The 17,079-nt window shown below is 50.4% G+C and overlaps 1 protein-coding gene across 2 annotated transcripts; it reads right to left on the reverse strand.

The window, feature by feature from the left end:
• Nucleotides 1–1,562: 1,562 nt before the first annotated feature.
• On the reverse strand, nucleotides 1,563–16,803 carry POGK (pogo transposable element derived with KRAB domain). 2 transcript variants are annotated; one of them, XM_055324344.1, is made up of 6 exons: nucleotides 16,572–16,803; nucleotides 14,900–15,033; nucleotides 9,196–9,322; nucleotides 8,144–8,242; nucleotides 5,162–6,653; nucleotides 1,563–3,431 (listed from the first exon to the last, which is right to left on the reverse strand). In XM_055324344.1, the coding sequence occupies exons 2-5, from the start codon at nucleotides 15,029–15,031 to the stop codon at nucleotides 5,182–5,184; spliced, it is 1,830 nt and encodes a 609-aa protein (XP_055180319.1). In that variant the 5' UTR covers nucleotides 15,032–15,033; nucleotides 16,572–16,803; the 3' UTR covers nucleotides 1,563–3,431; nucleotides 5,162–5,181. The 2 variants fall into 2 exon arrangements, with proteins under 2 accessions (XP_055180319.1, XP_055180318.1); XM_055324343.1 differs by lacking the exon at nucleotides 16,572–16,803 and adding an exon at nucleotides 15,457–15,642.
• Between the last annotated feature and the right edge of the window lie 276 nt (nucleotides 16,804–17,079).

The raw sequence follows: 17,079 nt of genomic DNA on the forward strand, positions 1-17,079 counted from the left end.
AATTAAACACCTTAGTTTCAGTTCTGGGTGCAAGTCTGAAAAGTCCTTTAGAGTTTTAGATAATTTTTCAGGTTTAGAAGAATTTGGACGGACACTCAGCTGAATGTAATGATTTGGTTTGGGGCTATTCGTAGATCTGGGGCCTTACTGCTGAGTATGTGTTAAATTCCATGCAGTCCCTGGATGGAAAGCAGCCAGGAGCCTCAGCCATGTCTGGCTGCCTGTTGCAATGGCAGCTCCCATGGAAGTCCCACTGCTCCCTAGTGTGTGGTCCACATCCTCAGCCACCTACCCTGGTGGGACCACAGGACACCAGAGGACTCTGTTTGCCTCATGTCTCTTGTGCCTACATGAAAATCTACTTTCTGTGCCAGTTTTCCTAAGGAATCATTTTGTAAAGTGAAAGATGGGGTTGAAGGTAGAGGGATACTTAGGCTTTTTCAAGAGATGCCCTGAAAGATGTGAACACCTGTGTTGCACCGAAGGTTGGTTCCAACTCCCAACTGTTGCCAACTGTGGGATCCAGAGTGAAATCGTGACTGCTTATTACCAAGCATTTAGAAAAGTAACTCCCAGTGAGGAAAAAGCTGTTAGAAACTAGGTAATTTCAAAATTAGAATAAAGCTTATTTTTCCTGCAGGAGTGTAATGGCCTTTTAGCTACAGGTGTGTCACTATGTAAACCAGGTTGGATAAGGCCCACCTTACTTTATACCAGGCATCCCGTGCTGGATTTGCACACATTCTCATTGCCTTGATCACCCCCTGCTGGGACCAAGTACAGGTTCCTCAGACACTACCCACCCTGCCCCCGCCACCATTGCCTGAAGCGATCTGGATGTTTCTGACTGCACCTCACAATTAACTTCTAAAGGATTACTGTTTGACCATTAGATAAATGCCCGTGTTCCATCATATTTTGGCTCCTGCCAAAATGCCTCCAGGATGCAGAATAAGGGTAAGGAAGCTTGATTTTAGGAGTCAGACTTAGGTGCTGTGGCCAACAGATTGGTTCAGCGCTGGATTCTGATGGCTTAAAAAAAGGAAAAATGTCTGGATTGTTCTTAGATAGTAGACTACTAATTTCATTGAATCTGTGGGTATGGTAGATCATCAGGACTAATTTGATTTAAAGCACACCATGAAAAGGGATGTAGGTTCTTCATGCTTTCATTTTTTCAAGAAATTTATGAAAACAGGATACTGAGTTTTCTTCTCTGTTCATCAACTTCCTAGCATGCCTTCACTAAGATTAATATCCCTTTATGGATTTACTCCATGTGATTTGGTAACGTGCCATCCCTGAGAGCATCTGAGATGTGACTGAGGAAAAAAGCTATTCATGCCAGGTATCCCAACACCTCCTGCCTGACTTTTAATTCAGTTTGAAACCATATACACCATTTTCCTTTGTCTTCAGACACCAGCATTTATGTTGCCATCCCAGGAATATTACATACACAAACATACCCCAAACTGAATGGAGAATAAAGCGTAAATGATCGTTTGAAGTGTGACCTTTCACAATGCTAGCAGGTAAATAAATAAAACCACCATAGCCTATTGTCTTTATTATCAAAGTTTATTGTTGGGGTCAATTTCTATCTACTGGGGAGTACAACTATGTCTCAATATGTGCTATAGTAATTCTAGGGTAATAGCCATTCTGCAAAATAGTTGTACTGGGACTCTGTTAAGCATAGATCATAATTAAGTCTGGAAGAATGAGCCCAGAAAAACCCTGACAGTAGAGCCATTACTCTAGGAAAGTTCCAGTGCTATGCAACCTGTAAGGCATCATCTATCAGCTGATGATGAGACTCAAGAAGGTGTTGGTGGAATGAAACAGGACTTGAGCCCATTTTCTACTCTTTTCCGTAAGAAAACTATGGCTCCAGTGCAGGAACCCAAAATTAGGTCTCATAAAATCAATTAAGCTCCCAAAGCAAGTAAAACAGGACATAAGAGGAAGGGCCAGGAACCAGGACAGTGGAGGAGAAATTAAGTGGAAGTGGAGGGGATGGAAACTTCTGGAATGCAAAGTAGCGGGATTTGGATGCCATTTGTGGTAACACAAATGTGTTGGTGAAAAGCAAATGGGGAGACAATTCAAACACTGAAAGTTATTCAGATACCAGAAACTAAGTGAAATTATCTCCCCCATCCCCACAACTCCCTTGGAGGAAAACTGGTTTTAAAAAAATGAGTAAGGTGAATCACTAATAGGAAAATGAGTACCTGAGTAGAAATAGGTGTTTCAAGATGCCAAGAACAGTATGATCTATAAATGAGCTGAGTCTACAAGGAAAAGTGGTTACTGTTACTCAGATCTGACATTGGAATGACATTTCTAGCAGTGGCTTTGTCTATAAGGTCCTGGCATATTTTTTGTAGCACAGATAAGCTTAGAAGGAATGTTCTCATGACAACTTCTGTGGGAATGCAAATGTCTATAATGTAAAAATTCAAAGACCTCCCATCTATTCCTGCAGGGTAGAGATTTAAAGTACTGAAACAGCTTGTGGCTAAAAGGCCCATGTCCTCTCATACCCTTGTGATAAAAATATTAAAGAAATGAACAAAACAAGTATCAGATGAGTCAATGAGCCTTGTACCATGTAGACAGCAGATAATTTATGGTGACTTCTTCTGCAGGCAGCCTGAGAAACAGAAGAGCTTGTGTACTAAATGCTGCCCTATCATTAAGTATAATGACAAACAGAGCCATTAAAGAAGACCCTAAAAAATTCTAGCTGCCGACCAGATTAGGAAGATAAATAAAACAGCACAGTTTATTTTAACCTGTATCTTCCACACTAACCTAATTTGTCTGTAGAAAAGCCATCTGCTGGCACCAGGCCAGTATGTCTGAAGTTTGCTATCATTAGTATTTTCATTTTTCCAAAAGAGGAAATGTATAAGTAGCAGGTATACATAAAAGACTCATTTCCATAAAGCCTTTTCTGTAGTTTTAACCTGTGTGGGGACAGGTTCTACTCTTGGAAGCATTTTTAAAGGCAAAAGAAATCATTTACTTGAGGTTTGCTCCACAGAAAGGACACCAGTGGAGTTGGGCCCATGAGTCTCTTGTTGGTATTGAACAAATGGTCTCTTCTCCAGGAAATACCTTTGTTCATTCATATTTACAGGGTTTTTTAGTGGACACATGGATTAATCTCTAAACAAAAAATGGGGCAGAAGCAGTTTCTTCCCTAATCATGTCTCTGCTGAAATCGAGGGTCCAAGACACCTTTTCTGACACCTTGTGGATGTGGGGCGGGGTTAGGCTGTATCGCAGGATGGGGTACACAGGCTGCTGTCCAGACGGGCTTGTTCCGAGCCCTGTGGCCTTTTGCTGCTCCCTGTGCATCCACACTTTGAGGAATCTTCTTGAGGATTTTCCTCCTCACCTGTTTCAAATAGTTCCATTTGCTGGAAAACAGAGAGAACCGAAGTATGAATTAACCCTTGGATTTTGGATTTTAGAAATCGTATACATTTTAACAAACACAATTATTCCATTAGTCAGACTTCCAAAGACATGAGTAGAGGCAGTTTTATGGCCGTCTATCCCCTCCTAAAACTCCTGCTTCCTGAGAATCCCTACTTCTATCACTTCTTCAGCTCACAAAAGGGCAGCTGTAGAGAGAAGTGGTCATGATGGGCAAAAGGTCACATTTGGTATTGGACGTACATGCCTACCTTCGCAGCTGCAGCCTAGCCCTGTCTCTTCCCTCTCCTCTTTTGGTAGTAAAGAGCTTAGAAAAGAAAAAAATGTTATCTAACAAGGAAGGGGGCGCAGAAAAGTAAAATGAGAAACGAATTAAAAATTCACTATAACTCAAAGTTTGATATCCAGCGGAGGTTGGTTAGCAGAAAAGGAGGCTGAATTCATGAAGAGAGAGGGAAGGGACGTGAGGGGGGAGAAAGCAGTTTCGGTGATGTGAATGGAACAGTAAGAACACCCTGCTGGAGGACTGACAGAACTCCCAGTGGAGACAGTATCTAGGGGTCTCAGAATCACAGTGGGGTTCAGTAGTATGCATACGATTCGATCTGAGGGCAGGGACAGAGACGGAAGTCACTCTTGCACTTATACAGCAAGGAGTGGGATGAAAGATTTGAGTTAGCACTTCCCTTGAAGAAAACAGCAAGTAGGATGGAACCGTGGAGTTACGCCACAAAAGACATGTCAAGGTAGTTTTGGGTCCTCTGTAGAAAAAGGAATGACCCTTCATATTAAATACTGTGTGTCTAGGGAAATAAATTGACCATCAGGGAGACAAGAGCAAGAGGGTAAAATGAATTGTATGTTCTTTCCACATGTTCCCTCAGTGTACCTGGTTGGCCGCGCTCTCATCTCAAGGTGTGTGTGTGTGTGTGTGTGGTGTAGACTTGCCTCCACCAGTGGTGTGTTCATCTGCACTCCCCGATTCCTCTTAAAGCTGCTCCCCTTCTATATTCAATTCTGAAAATTCCAGGCCTTGGACTTTATTCACTGTAGTCCCAGATATGTGCCCTGTTTTCTTTTCTTTTTTTGGTGCAAAGATTCAAATTAGAAATATCTCCCTTCAGACATCAGTGGGCTATAAGAAATTACTGCAATTGCTCATTCCATCCATGTGAAGGTCATGATGAGATTAAGAGATGTTTTAAAAACACTTTTGAACTTCATGGGAAAAGCAAGTCTAAGCTACCGTTTTCACACCCCCGTGGGTTTCTGCAGACTACTCAAGCACGGAGGTGAGGCTCACAGCACACAGTGCTCTCCCCTACACCAGGGTGTTCTCCCTACATCATGGTCCTACAGGCCAGTCGGCTTTTTGGCAAAACCTCTTGCTAACTATGCTCTTTCAGGCCCAAATCATTTCTTTGAGCACGATGGCTCTCAGATGAAATGTTCGGGTAACTCTTGGCTCATGTTATGTACTATACAAGTGCTCCCAGGTCCGGGCCTCAGAGCAAAACACCCACAGAGTAAGCCATGCAACACAAGACTGACATAAAGGAGAGGCTGCTGGCCTGTTACGTAGGGTACTATACCATAGGCTTGACAGTTCTTGGAAGCACAAGAAAGTAATGGCAAGAGGAAGGGTATCTGTGGACCACAAACTGGGCCGTCAGCGCGGGCGCCAGGTATGTGCCGATGGCTGCCTGGTTACCTTAGCTCTCCCGTCGGCTGTCAGTTGCCCTCCGGCGCACTCTCTGTATCGCATTCTTTGGGCGCCTCCCCTCCTCCTGGAAGCTCACTCTCAATCTCCCACAGGACGTCATCTTCATCTTCCAAATTGCTGGAGATGTGGCACTTCTTGAACCCCTGGACGATGGATTCACTGGAGATGCTATTCCACGCCACCATGACCCACTCGAGGAAGAGCCCCAGGGGCGGCTTCTTGGCGTTGCCAGTGGGGCTCAGTGCCAGGTTCCCTGCCAGAAGCCAGTTGGAGTACTGGGCCCGGACGCTGTCATTTAGTGGCTTGTAAACCACTACATCCAACACCTGCAGCTGTGAGGTCAGGCCCCCAGGGATGATAACCATGTCGGTGTTCATGCTCTCCATGGAGCTCTTCACAGAATCAGTGGCGTGGCCACGGAAGCCGTTCAGGATCAGCATCCCACGCTGCTTGGGTGCCGCACCCGTCCTCCGCCGCCACACTACCTCCAACCAGTCCTGCATCAAGTCCTCTGTCATCCACCCGTACCGGTGGCAGCGGATTTCCATCCCACTAGGGAACTTCCCGGGGGGGATGTACGTGCCCCTCAAAATGATGTATGGAGGCAGCTTCCTCCCATCTGCCAAGACACCGAGCATCGCTGTGATTTTTAGTTTCTCCCTGCCGGGCGTCTTGACCAAGACAGGCTTTTCGCCCTGGTTGTCCACAGTCACCCGCGATGGCACCTCTAGACAAATGGGCGTCTCGTCGGCATTGCCCATCTGAGCCACCTGGTAGTCGTGCGCCCTGCGCAGCGCCAGGACACTCCGCTGGTATGTGACAAGCTTCTCAGTCAGGTCTTCGGGCAGCTGCTGGGGCACAGGCACTTTATGCCTCAGGGACAAGTCATACCTTCGCATCATTCTTCGACACCAGCCCAAGCTAGCCTTGAACCCCTTCTCCGGAATGTTCATTTCTTGGGCTATCTCGAGAGCTTTCAGCTGCATCGCCTCCCTGGTGATCGGGTCCCCTTTGGCCTGCATGTACCTGACATACTCGGCCACACGCTGGTCCACCAGGGCGAAGCGACCGTTTTTGGGACCGCGGAAGGCCCGCCGCATGGCATGGGCATTCTGGAGCTGCGGCTTCACTTTGCGCCAGTCTCGAACATTCTTTTCCAGCACTCCAAACTGCTTGGCCGCCTGGCAGTTGTTGGTGCTCTCGGCATACTCCACCACCATTAACTTGAATCCTGCGTCGTAACTGCGCCGCATGCCCCTGCTGAACTGGAGCTTCCCGGCAATCTCGTCTGCCGAGAGGTCATACCCCGGGAAGCCCATGGCCATGTAGAAGGGGTACCCCTCACTCCACTCAGGCAGATCCGTGAGGTCTCGAGGCAGGCGGAGGCCAAACCCGTCTAGGTGCTGGGGCTGAGCAAACTGTGCGGTGGCATGCATCTGGCCGGCCCAGTCTGGGGGCTTGACATCAGACTCTTCATTTTCTGGGAGACAAACGGGGAGGGGCAAAGATAATGACAGTACTTATAATAGTTTCTGGCCAGTTCCCTGATTTTTTGGGTTGAAATACTAAGAATATCTTAATCTGAAGTTTACCCAAAGCAGTAACTTTAATAACAGGTAGCATTTCCTAAGTCCTTACTCACATGCCAATTCTTACAGACTGCTACATCCAATTCCAATAATACCTATATATCATCATTACTCCTGCTTTGCAGATGAAGCTACAGAAGTGAAGTGATAAATCCAGGTAGGTGAGCTAGAAAGTGCCAGAGTGGGGAACTGAACACAGGTAAAACCTGGATCACATGGTTGTTCTGTGGGCCATGTTTGGGTCAAAATATTTTTATGTGGGGGAGAAGTCAAATAAAACCCATACTACCATATAAGAGTCCAGAATTTAGATGCATCATGGCCTGCATCACATTCCTTAAACCAAAAAAATCTATGGCAAAACCATACTTAGCACAGCTAAGCTTTTAAGGCAGAAAACTAGTTCCTTCTACTAATGTCAGAACTGGGTTTCATTGTATACATGTATTTAGAAGGTGGTCACAGAAACTGAATAGGACTTGGAGAAATTATCCTATCTCACCAAAACTAAGATGCCATCAGTTTTAAGATATACCATTAAAAAAGGGAAAAAATGCCATTAATTCTAAGAGGCATTCTTAATTTAACAGATGTTAAATTTAAACATCAGAGATGTTAACAAGATGGGGTGGGGGGGGAAGCACGTCTTAGAATCAATGAAATGTGGCATTTTAAACTCTTAGCTATAGAGGTGAATAAAACCAGTGGCTGCTCGGGATTCCTGGGTGGCGCAGCGGTTTGGCGCCTGCCTTTGGCCCAGGGCGCGATCCTGGAGACCCGGGATCGAATCCCACGTCGGGCTCCCGGTGCATGGAGCCTGCTTCTCTCTCTGCCTGTGTCTCTGCCTCTCTCTCTCTCTCTGTGTGACTATCATAAATTTAAAAAAAAAAAAACAGTGGCTGCTTAAAAGTTGTATTTATCCAACTGTTGCCCTAACTATGATGCCTGATAAAGGACCACGTGCTTCTCAGATATATTTGCTCACATATGTACTACATTTGCTCTTGCTGGCCACATGCTTCGTCATGTGATTTTCCTTGGCTTTCAGAGGTACTTGGTGTACTGCTGAGGTGGCCTCCTTCCCCTGGGATGTGCGCTGGACCAGATGCCATACAAGCTTCAGTATGCTGCATGCACATACAACACTGCACATTGAGACATATCACCCACAGCTGACAGAGGAAGAAATGGAGGCTCAGAGAGGTGAATGAAATGGCCTAAAGTCACACAGCACTGGAAAGATTTTGAAACTCCAAAGCCCATGATCTTTCTGCCTCACAACCCTGCCTTACTGTTAAATACGCCACACAACGTATATGGAAAATCCAGCCTCACGATGCTCCCCTATTGGATGGATGCTGGAGTGGTTTAATTGTAGTACCTGCAAAGGTTCCTCCATGGAGCTGCCATTCATCAGAATTCTGAGACTCCTCGTCCCCTTCCAATCGAGTGATCATGTCTGGCTTAGGGAATGGGAATTCTGTTTATAGGAAATAAAACAGGTAACAGCTGTGTGTTACTGTCTTGAAACACTGCCAAAAGTAGTACTTTATAATATTTACGAAATACCCTCCCATGCACATGCTATTCTCAATGTGGAGATACACAAAAGACGGGGGAAAGGGCTCAGGGGTACTTAAAGAAAAAATATAATAGGAAGTTATTCTGTCCAAGGGAATTTACGGATCTTTGCTAAGGAGGGCTGGTACTAGCAACAACAAAAAAAGAGCTGCATTTAGCAGGGACTTGGTGGATCCAGTGACATTCTGGTACATGTATGAGCAACTCAGGAAATGCTTCCAACTGGTTACACTCTAACTATGTAGATTACCAACGCTGGGAGGGGAACCAGGATTCTCTGGTGGTATGTTCCCACGCAACTGAAGCTGGACAGGGCAAGAATGAGGCTTCCTAAGGAATATATGGAACACAGGCCCAGACTTGTGGTGACATTTCTTAGGTTATGTCTTTTTTTTTTTTTTTCTAAGATTTATTTATTTATTTGAGAGAGAGAGAATGTGTGCACGAGCATGTGGTGGGTAGGGGGCAGAGGGAGAGGGAGAGAAAGTTTTAAGCAGACACCACACAGAGCCCGATGCAGGGCTCTGATCTCACGACCCTGATCTCATGACCTGAGATGAAATCAAGAGGCGGACCCTTAACCGACTGAGCCACCCAGATGCCCCAGGTTATGACTCTATGTGAACACCTGGGTCGAATGAGGATGGTTCAGAGAGCTGGCACAAGTTGCTGAGTAGGAGGACACAATATTTATATCCTGCCTAAATCAAAAACAGGAAATTAAATGGGCACAGGCATCAAGGGGACAGAATCCAAGTTCAGGAGAAAGGGATGTTGGACACCAGAGAAGAGACATGGAAACAATTCTCTGGGCTCAGGGCTTCCAGGAGACAAAGGAAAACAAAGCTTTACCCAGGGACAGGACAGTTTCATAATTCATCCTCATGACTTCCCGGTAGAGGGCCTTTTGTTGCTCCGTCAAAACTTCCCACTCCTCGTCGGAAAAATATATGGCCACCTCATCGAATAGGGCGGGCACCTGAAATAGCGAACAGGCCTTTCTCAACGACTAACAGGCACACGCAGACACAGACTCACACCCTTTCATCCTAGAAGGGAGGGGCCTCGACATGCTCCATCACATTCACCACGGCTCCTAGAGGCACCCTAGGACATAGCACAGGCCCTGCCTGCCCTGCTGAGTACCCATCACTGCCTTGGCCCACAGACAGGCAGAGCAGCACCCCGAGGAGAAAAACTCCCCAGCACAGATCACCAGGTCACCAGGCGGGGACATCCACTGCGGGGACAGCTGGTCTTGGCTTAGCCCCCCCACTCTGGAGCCGGGAGCACCCACACCCAAGCAGACACCCTGGGGCAGTTCCCCCATCAAGACAACCTGTCCCCTGCCTTCTCTCATCTGCAGATCCCTAGCCCAGTGGGGGCAGGCGGGGGTCCTGGGTACTGTTTCCTTTTCCAGGGGCACCAGCCTTAGCGTTTGACTCAGAACCCAAAGCCCGGGGAGGAACCAGTGAGAGAGGGGGCCTCATTTGGCCTTTTCCAACCTACGATCTGAGAGGAGAGCTAATTAGAGCTTAAATTTATGTAATGAGACACCAGAGCAAACTAGTTTGCTTTCATGCCTAGACCTTCTGCAGAAAGCCCTAAGGGCAGAGAAGGCAGCTCCAAAGCTCTCCCCACTGTCCCCCCTCCCCCAGCACTGTGGGAGGGGGCACTGTGGGAGGGGGCGCTGGCAGCTAGGCCACCCACACCAACCTCCTCTTGCTCATCCAACTACATGTCTTTTTTTTTTTTTTAACCATGATGTTTCTTTCAGTCACTAAAAAGCCTCAAAGTTCATCATATTCAGTGATCGGAGATCATTGGGCCAGGGTTTTGGGCTGGTTTCTTTGCATTACTGCTTTCAAAGCTATTCTCCAAGGCTGAATCCAGAGCCTGGGTGATGATGAACCCAGTTTTCATCAGCTTAGAAAATTCATGTCTGCACTGTCTGTAGCTTCTTCAGGTGTCCAGCCATCAGTCATGTGACTGGTATGACATACTGGCATTTCCCCTTATTCCCAAAGTCCACATCCTCCCTTCCCACTCTCAGCACCCTATATGCAGGGAGCACTTCTTAGGGAAAGGCCCCTGTAACTACTTTATCTGTTTTTTCCAACAACCCCATTTAATCAAGAAGGAAATGGGCTCGGAGAGGCCTTGCTGCTGGTCAAAGTCACACGGCCAATAAATGGCAGGGTGGAGATTTGGACCTGGCACTCTCTGGGTTCAAGGCTCCAGCCCCTACAAAGTAAACTGTCCTCCCTGATGACCAGCCGCCCCCTCTCCCCCACCTCCATGCACAGCTATACTCCATGCCTACTCTTTGACCTTTCACGTCCCTGCACATTGCTCTCCCACTGCCTCAGAGCTCCTCCTCATTCTTGATCCAGCTAACACCCACACACCCACCGTCCCACCCATCTTCCAAGACTTAGCCTAGATGTCCTGCTCCCTGGGAAGTCCACCCTGACCTGGGCTGTGTGCCCACCTACACGTTCCCATGATACCTGGGCTCAACACTACGGTGGCACTTATCACAACGCAGTATTCTTTTGGTTTCCTTGTCAGCTTCTTCTTCTGCAGTACAAGCTCACTGAATGCAAAACCTATGGTTATTCCATTTCCCTCAGCCTAACACACTTCTCATAGACAGTAATCACTTAAAAATGTCCTTTTGATTTAAGCAAACAATATCCGAATTTCCCTTCCCTTATTCCACTTAGAATGGTTTCAAATGATCATTAAATTTTATCTGTCACAGAAGTAAGCCTCCCCTTTGGAGTATGTGTGAGACACTAGGAGGTAAAAGTAGATGGATCTCTAGGCCTTCCACAGGCTTCATCAATCTGGAAAGCCAGGCAGCCAGGGATTCTCTACCCCACCCCTGCCCACTTCCCAGACTTTTGAACAACCCTCCCTCTGGCCTTTTCTCTCCCTAGGAAATTCCAGATCTAGGCCAGACCTATTTATAGTCCCTTTCCCTTTGCTGATAAAATGGGACACAGGACTAGCCATGTCTGTCATTTCAGAGGGGCTATCGATACTCAGAAAGGTAACACATCCTTGGCCTGGTAAAAACACCAGGAGCCCTGATGTTGTGAGAAAGTGGCTAGAGGCTGGCTGGGGCCAGATTCGTCTCCTCATACACTTATGTCTGATCCACAGAGGATCTTCAAACAAGCCCACATTATGCTCTGGAGACACACAGTACAGTGGCTTAGAAATTCCCCTCACAGCAACCCTCTGTGAGAATTGAGCAAGCCTTCAGCCAGGCCCTGTGGTGCATGCCTCTCCTCTCTCCACAGAGGCTTTTCATCTGGCTAAGCACAGCAGAAGGTAAACAGGGCCAGCCCTGGGCCACACTCAGAAGTCAGGCAGCCTGTGTTCAATCCCCAGATACCTTTCTTGGCCCCCTCCCCTTCACTTTCCTCAGAAGATCCAGGACACATCAGATAGGTACTCCTGCCTCTAGCTGTGTACTGCCTTGCTCTGCTGGCAAGCTGGCGTTCTAATGCTCATCTCCAAGGGTAACACTGTACAGCCTCACTGATGAAGTGGCCTAACTACCCAATGAAGGTGGCAGGGATCTCAGGGCAAGGGGTTGTTACCAGTGCACCAAGATGGTGCCTGCTGGATGTCAGACACCGGGCAGGGCGCTCCTTCTTACATGCTTAAATAGATTACCTTGTTGAACCCTTTAAATTATCTTATTGAATCCTTTAAATAATATTAAGATATGAGCATCACTACCCACTATCTATTATGAGTGAGGAAACAGCTGCTAAGTAACTTGCCTGCAGTCAGAGTTAGAGAGTCTGATTTCCAAAGCCCATGCTTTTTCAGCAGGCCACTTAGCTACGGGGGCTGCTCCTAACTGCACACAGCTTTCCTCTCCGATGCTTTTGCGTATGCTTTCTGCGAGTCTGGAGTGCAGGCCCTGTCCCTCCCCCTGGCCAGTGCCACTCGTAAGATTCAGTTCAAGGCGTGTTTTTCCTTTTCTCTACTTGAAACTCTATTTCTACTCCAACTCTCCTATGGAATATTATTCCGATACGTAGCAAGGTTCTTATGTTGGAAGGACTTTTATTGATCACCCTAACACAATTCTCTACAACCAAAATATCTATTTAAGGAACAGATTCATTTCTTTTCTTCCCCTAGCGTAATGTCCTAAAGAAGGGTTTTTCAACCTTGGCATGAATGACATTTTGAGCCAGATAACTCTTTGTGGTGGGGGCTGTCCTGGGTACTATAGATGGATTAGCAGTGTCCCTGGCCTCTCCCCAGGAGAGGCCTAGTAGGATCTTCCACTCCCCAACCCCTATCCAAATCATGAGAGCCAAAAATGTCTCCAGATATTGCCAAGTGTCCCCAGGAGGGGATGGGCCTGGGAGTCAACCTGCCTACTGGTCAAGACTAGGTAGGTCCATGCTTCCCTTCTGCCAAGAGCCTCTTGAGTTCTCCAGTCTGAATGAGACCCCACACCTGAGCCAACTTCCCCCACTGCACTCTGAATACCGTACTATGAATTGCATTCACTTCCCTACCTTCCTCACAAGAGTGGCAACTGCAGGAGACTAGAGATCTTGTCTTAAGAACATCACCACTGTGCTCAGTAACTACAGATGGCCTGGAGGCCCCAAAAGCCAGTCCCCCGCCTCCTTTCTCAGCCAAGCATGGTCTTCACCTTGATCTCTTCTCGCTGTCCTGCCATACTTCAATGTCCACCTTCCCTGTACTCATTTTCTAAGGTTTTCCATGCTATCAAGATGTTCTGGGATAGCCAATTTAGCCTTAAAGCCCAAGGTCTCTAATGCCTGGAAGTCTTGCTCCATGCTACATGGGACAGACTCCTGTCTTCCAACGTCTCCCCAGCTGCAAGGGATCAGGCCAGGGAGAAGGATGGGATGGGCAGAGAACACAAAAAGACAAGGGCAGTGCAGCCTACAGAGCCAGGCTGCAAGCCCAGGGGCTGGTAGTGTATTATTATTTTTTCTTTTTTTAAATTGAGGTATAACATATAACAAAATGCACCACTCTTAAGAGTCCAGCTCAACAGGCATTTTTAAGAACAAATGTCAGTGTGCATGCGTATCCTTGGGGCAAAGTAGATAACTCCTCTGCTCCCCAATTCCTTTGTGTGGGAGGGGAGCTAGGCGGGACATTTGGGAGTACCAGGATTCTATGAATACACATCTCCTATTGGAAACAAAGAATATAACGGATACTGATAATGTTCACACATAGAACTAAGCAGAGAAAAGAAATGTCAATTTGTTGCATGTTTAAGATTTTCACCATTCATGCCCAAATGTCAGGGTGTCCAGTATGTACTATGAATAATCATATGCAATTATAACAATAATTCTCTATTACACCCCCCCCCCCAGCCACCCACCCCGGTGTTTCCTGAAGCGCCCCTGGCACAAGCCCACTGCAGCCCTGCCCACTTCTTTGGGTGAGGCTTCCAGAGTGCTCGTGCTCACAGGTGCAACCTGGTGGGCCACAGCAGACAGGCAAAGATCGGGACGGACAATGTTGCGTCTACGTGTTCATGAATTTACCCTGCTTCTATCAACTTTTCTGTTTGAGTATGTTCCAGATTCTCTGCTGCCCATCACCCCAACCCTTCAATTCAGGCCTGCTGGATGTGCAGCTCTCCTGAGTGTGCTAACACAAGAGATGTTCGCACAGAACCAATTGTCCTCACCTCCTGCAGCTCTCCTCATGTCAGCTCAACGCCCCAAGTCTTATTTAAAATGGTTCCCTTCAAGCAGCAGCAGACTCTCTCCTTCCCCAACTTTAGTCTGAACCCTCTTCTCCACCAGGCTACCATGTGGGCGCCCCTCCTGTCCTAAGCTAGCCCAGCCCAATCTTAGTAAGAATCCTGCTAAGTCACTTTAGAAAGAGTCTCCCCCCACCCCTGACATGTGATCAACCTAGCCTGCCTTTAGCAAGAATCTTATTAAGTCAGTTTAGCAAGAATCCCCCCATTCTTGAAGTTGCCTCTTAGTAATTTTCTGTCCCCTGACCCCTCCACTCTGGCGGATTTTCTGGTTAGAAATCCCCGCTCGTCTCACTGTATTCAGTGTTGACCCCAGCTCCCCAGCTCCCTCCTCTACTGCAACAGTCCTGACACCTGTCTCAACAGTCCTGAACAGAATTTTTCTTACCGTCTTCACAAACGTCAGAATATTTTTTTCTTTAACATAGGTCAGCAAAACGTTTAGTTGGTGTCTGCAGCATGCCTGGCACCGAGCAGGATGTAGGGGATTCAGGGGTAGGACAGAGAGATAAGCTCTCTCTGCCTCTCGGATTTCCACCCCGAAGGATGATAAGCTACATGGCTGGAGACTGTTCCCATAACCAGCTCCTCCATTCTTCACAGTGCCTTTTAAAGCCACAGGACTGTTTTCTCAGGAATGCAAACATACCGGGCTGGGCTGGGCTATTTTTACTTCCTATGTCTGCCTGAGGAGGAGACTTAACACAAGCCTGGCTCAGGCCTGCTTCTCTCCTCAGAGCTGTGTGGACCTCACACCTTCTTACTTACCCATCCACCCTCTGAGCAGATCCGGACTTTCTGCATATCCGTGGGGCCATCCTCCAGCTCCCGGCTCTGAATCTCTTCTTCCTCTTCTTCTTCTTTTAGGGTCAAGTTGAGAGTGTAGGCTGTGGACTCCATCTCTGCAAGCAAGATTCAGTTGAGAAAAATCAGGTACGAGTGTAAACTCTTCGAAGGCTAGGATGGGGGCAGCTTGCACAAACCTCTTAGCCTTGAGCACTCTTCAGGCTGGAATAAGGGAAGGAAACAGAGTCAGGCCTGGGGAGGAAGAGATTCAGGAGAAGCACTAGGAAGCTGGAAGGTGACGTATTTAATTACGAGAAGAGGGGCTGCAGGCAGACAGCATACCTGACTGTCTTCAAATATTTAAAAAGCTACCTGTGGAAGAGACCAGACTGGTTCTGTAGAGACCCAGCAGCGGAACAGGCCTGGTGGGTAAACATTCCTGGAAGAGGTTTTAAAGAGCACTGCAAGCCAGAACTTTCTCACAGCCAGTGCCACCCAAACACGAAATAAGTGGCAGGAAAGGGGTGCTGGCTTCCTACCGATGAAGGTGTTGGAATACAGATGGGACGGACACTTGCTCAACGGGGTTGTCTCCACAGCCCGGTTAGGCACTGGGAGGCTGGCAGGCCCGGAACACCCACCCATCACCCGGATTTTCCAAAGTCAAAGATTCTGTCCAGGAGCTGGTTCAGGAAACAGGGCCACTCTGCCGTCAGGGATTTTCCGAGCCGGAGCCTCAGGGACACCCAGTGAGGCGTGCCCCGAGCGCCCGCGGAGACGCAGCCAAGGGCTGGGGCCCACCCGCGCCGGGAAGCGCCTCGGGCCGCGGGCGCCCTCCCGGCCGAGCATCGGGCCAGTACAAAGGGCCGCGCTCCTGCCCTCTCGGGGCGCCGCCAGTTCCTGGGTGCGAGCGGGCGCGCGCGTCTCGGGGGCCGCCGCGTCCTCCCGGGCCTCGGAAGCAAAGACCCCCGCAGGGCGCGAAGTATGCTTTTCTCGAGATTTCCAAAAAGGACGGGCGGAGGCGGCGGGTCTGGGGAAGAGCGGGACGGGCTTCGGAGCCCCGGAGCCCGGGCCCGAACTTGGCCGCGGCCTGCCCCGCCCGCTCCGGCGCGCGAGGCGGGGCGGGGGCGGCGGCGGCGGCGGCGGCGGCGGCGGCGGCGGCGACAGCGCCCCGCAGCGACAGTGCCCCCGGCGCGGTGCCGGCTGCCAGGGCCGCCGCCGCCCGCCGCCCGCCACCCGCCGCCCGCCGCCCCCGGCCCCGCGGCCCCGCGCCCCTGCGCCCCCGCGCCCCGCCTGCGGCCGCCGCGCCCCCGGGCGCGCTCGGGTTTCTCCAGCCATCTTGTCCCATTTCCCTTTCTCCGCGGCCCCGCGCCCGCAGCGCTCCCGCCGCCCCCGGCCCCCACCCGGCGCGGCCCTCCTCGCCGCCGGGCCCCCTCCCCGGCCCCGCGCACCTGCCGGGCGGCGGGAGCCGGCGCCGCCTGCCACCCGCCACCCGGGCGGGCCCGCAACAAAGGCGGCGGCGCCCGCCGCGGCTCCAGCCCCGCGCCCCCGCCCCCGCCGGCGCCGGAACGCCCCGGAGCCGCGGGAAGGGCCGCGCCACCCCGCGCCCGCCGCCCCGCGCCCGCCGCCCGCCGCCCGCCGCCCGCGCACTCACCGAGCGGCCGGGGCGCCGGCCGGGGCCGCGGGGGGAGACGCCGAGGGCTCCGAGCCGGCTGTCACAGCGCCATCCCTGCCGCCTCTCCGGCTTCCCGTGCGCGCGGCCCCTCGGGAGGGAGCGGGGAGGACACGTGGTGGGAGGAGGAGGGTCCGGCCGCGAGCTGAGGGTGTTGGGAGGCGAGGGGAGGAGCGCGGCTGATGTCAGCGGGCTCGGCGGCGCCGGCTCCGGACACTCCTCCCCGCGCGGTTTCCGGCAGGTCCGCGCCGCACGGTCCTCGCCGCCGAGCCCGGGACCGTCCTCGCGTCCCCCGGCCGGCCTGGCCGCCGCGCCCCCGCGCCCCCGCGCCCTCCGCGCCCTCCGCGCTCCCGGCTCTCCCCGGCCCCCACCCCCACCCCCACCCCGGGACCGTCGGCTTCGCAGCGCTCAGGGCGCCCTCCGCGGGCCGCAGGCGGGAAGGGCCCGGCTCTCCGCTTTCACCGAGCGTGACCCGGGTTGCGCCGTCCCG

This window comes from Nyctereutes procyonoides, unplaced genomic scaffold (assembly GCF_905146905.1).
Source record: "Nyctereutes procyonoides isolate TBG_1078 unplaced genomic scaffold, NYPRO_anot_genome, whole genome shotgun sequence".
NCBI classification, from domain to species: domain Eukaryota; kingdom Metazoa; phylum Chordata; class Mammalia; order Carnivora; family Canidae; genus Nyctereutes; species Nyctereutes procyonoides.

Coding starts and splice junctions, on each gene's coding strand:
- POGK (XM_055324343.1), bottom strand. CDS start 15,562: ATGGGTGGGTGTTCCGGGCCTGCCAGCCTCCCAGTGCCTAACCGGGCT. Junction 15,034..15,456: donor GTATTCCAACACCTTCATCG/GTAGGAAGCCAG, acceptor TCTTGCTTGCAG/AGATGGAGTCCACAGCCTAC. Junction 6,654..8,143: donor CCATGGAGGAACCTTTGCAG/GTACTACAATTA, acceptor TTTGTCTCCCAG/AAAATGAAGAGTCTGATGTC.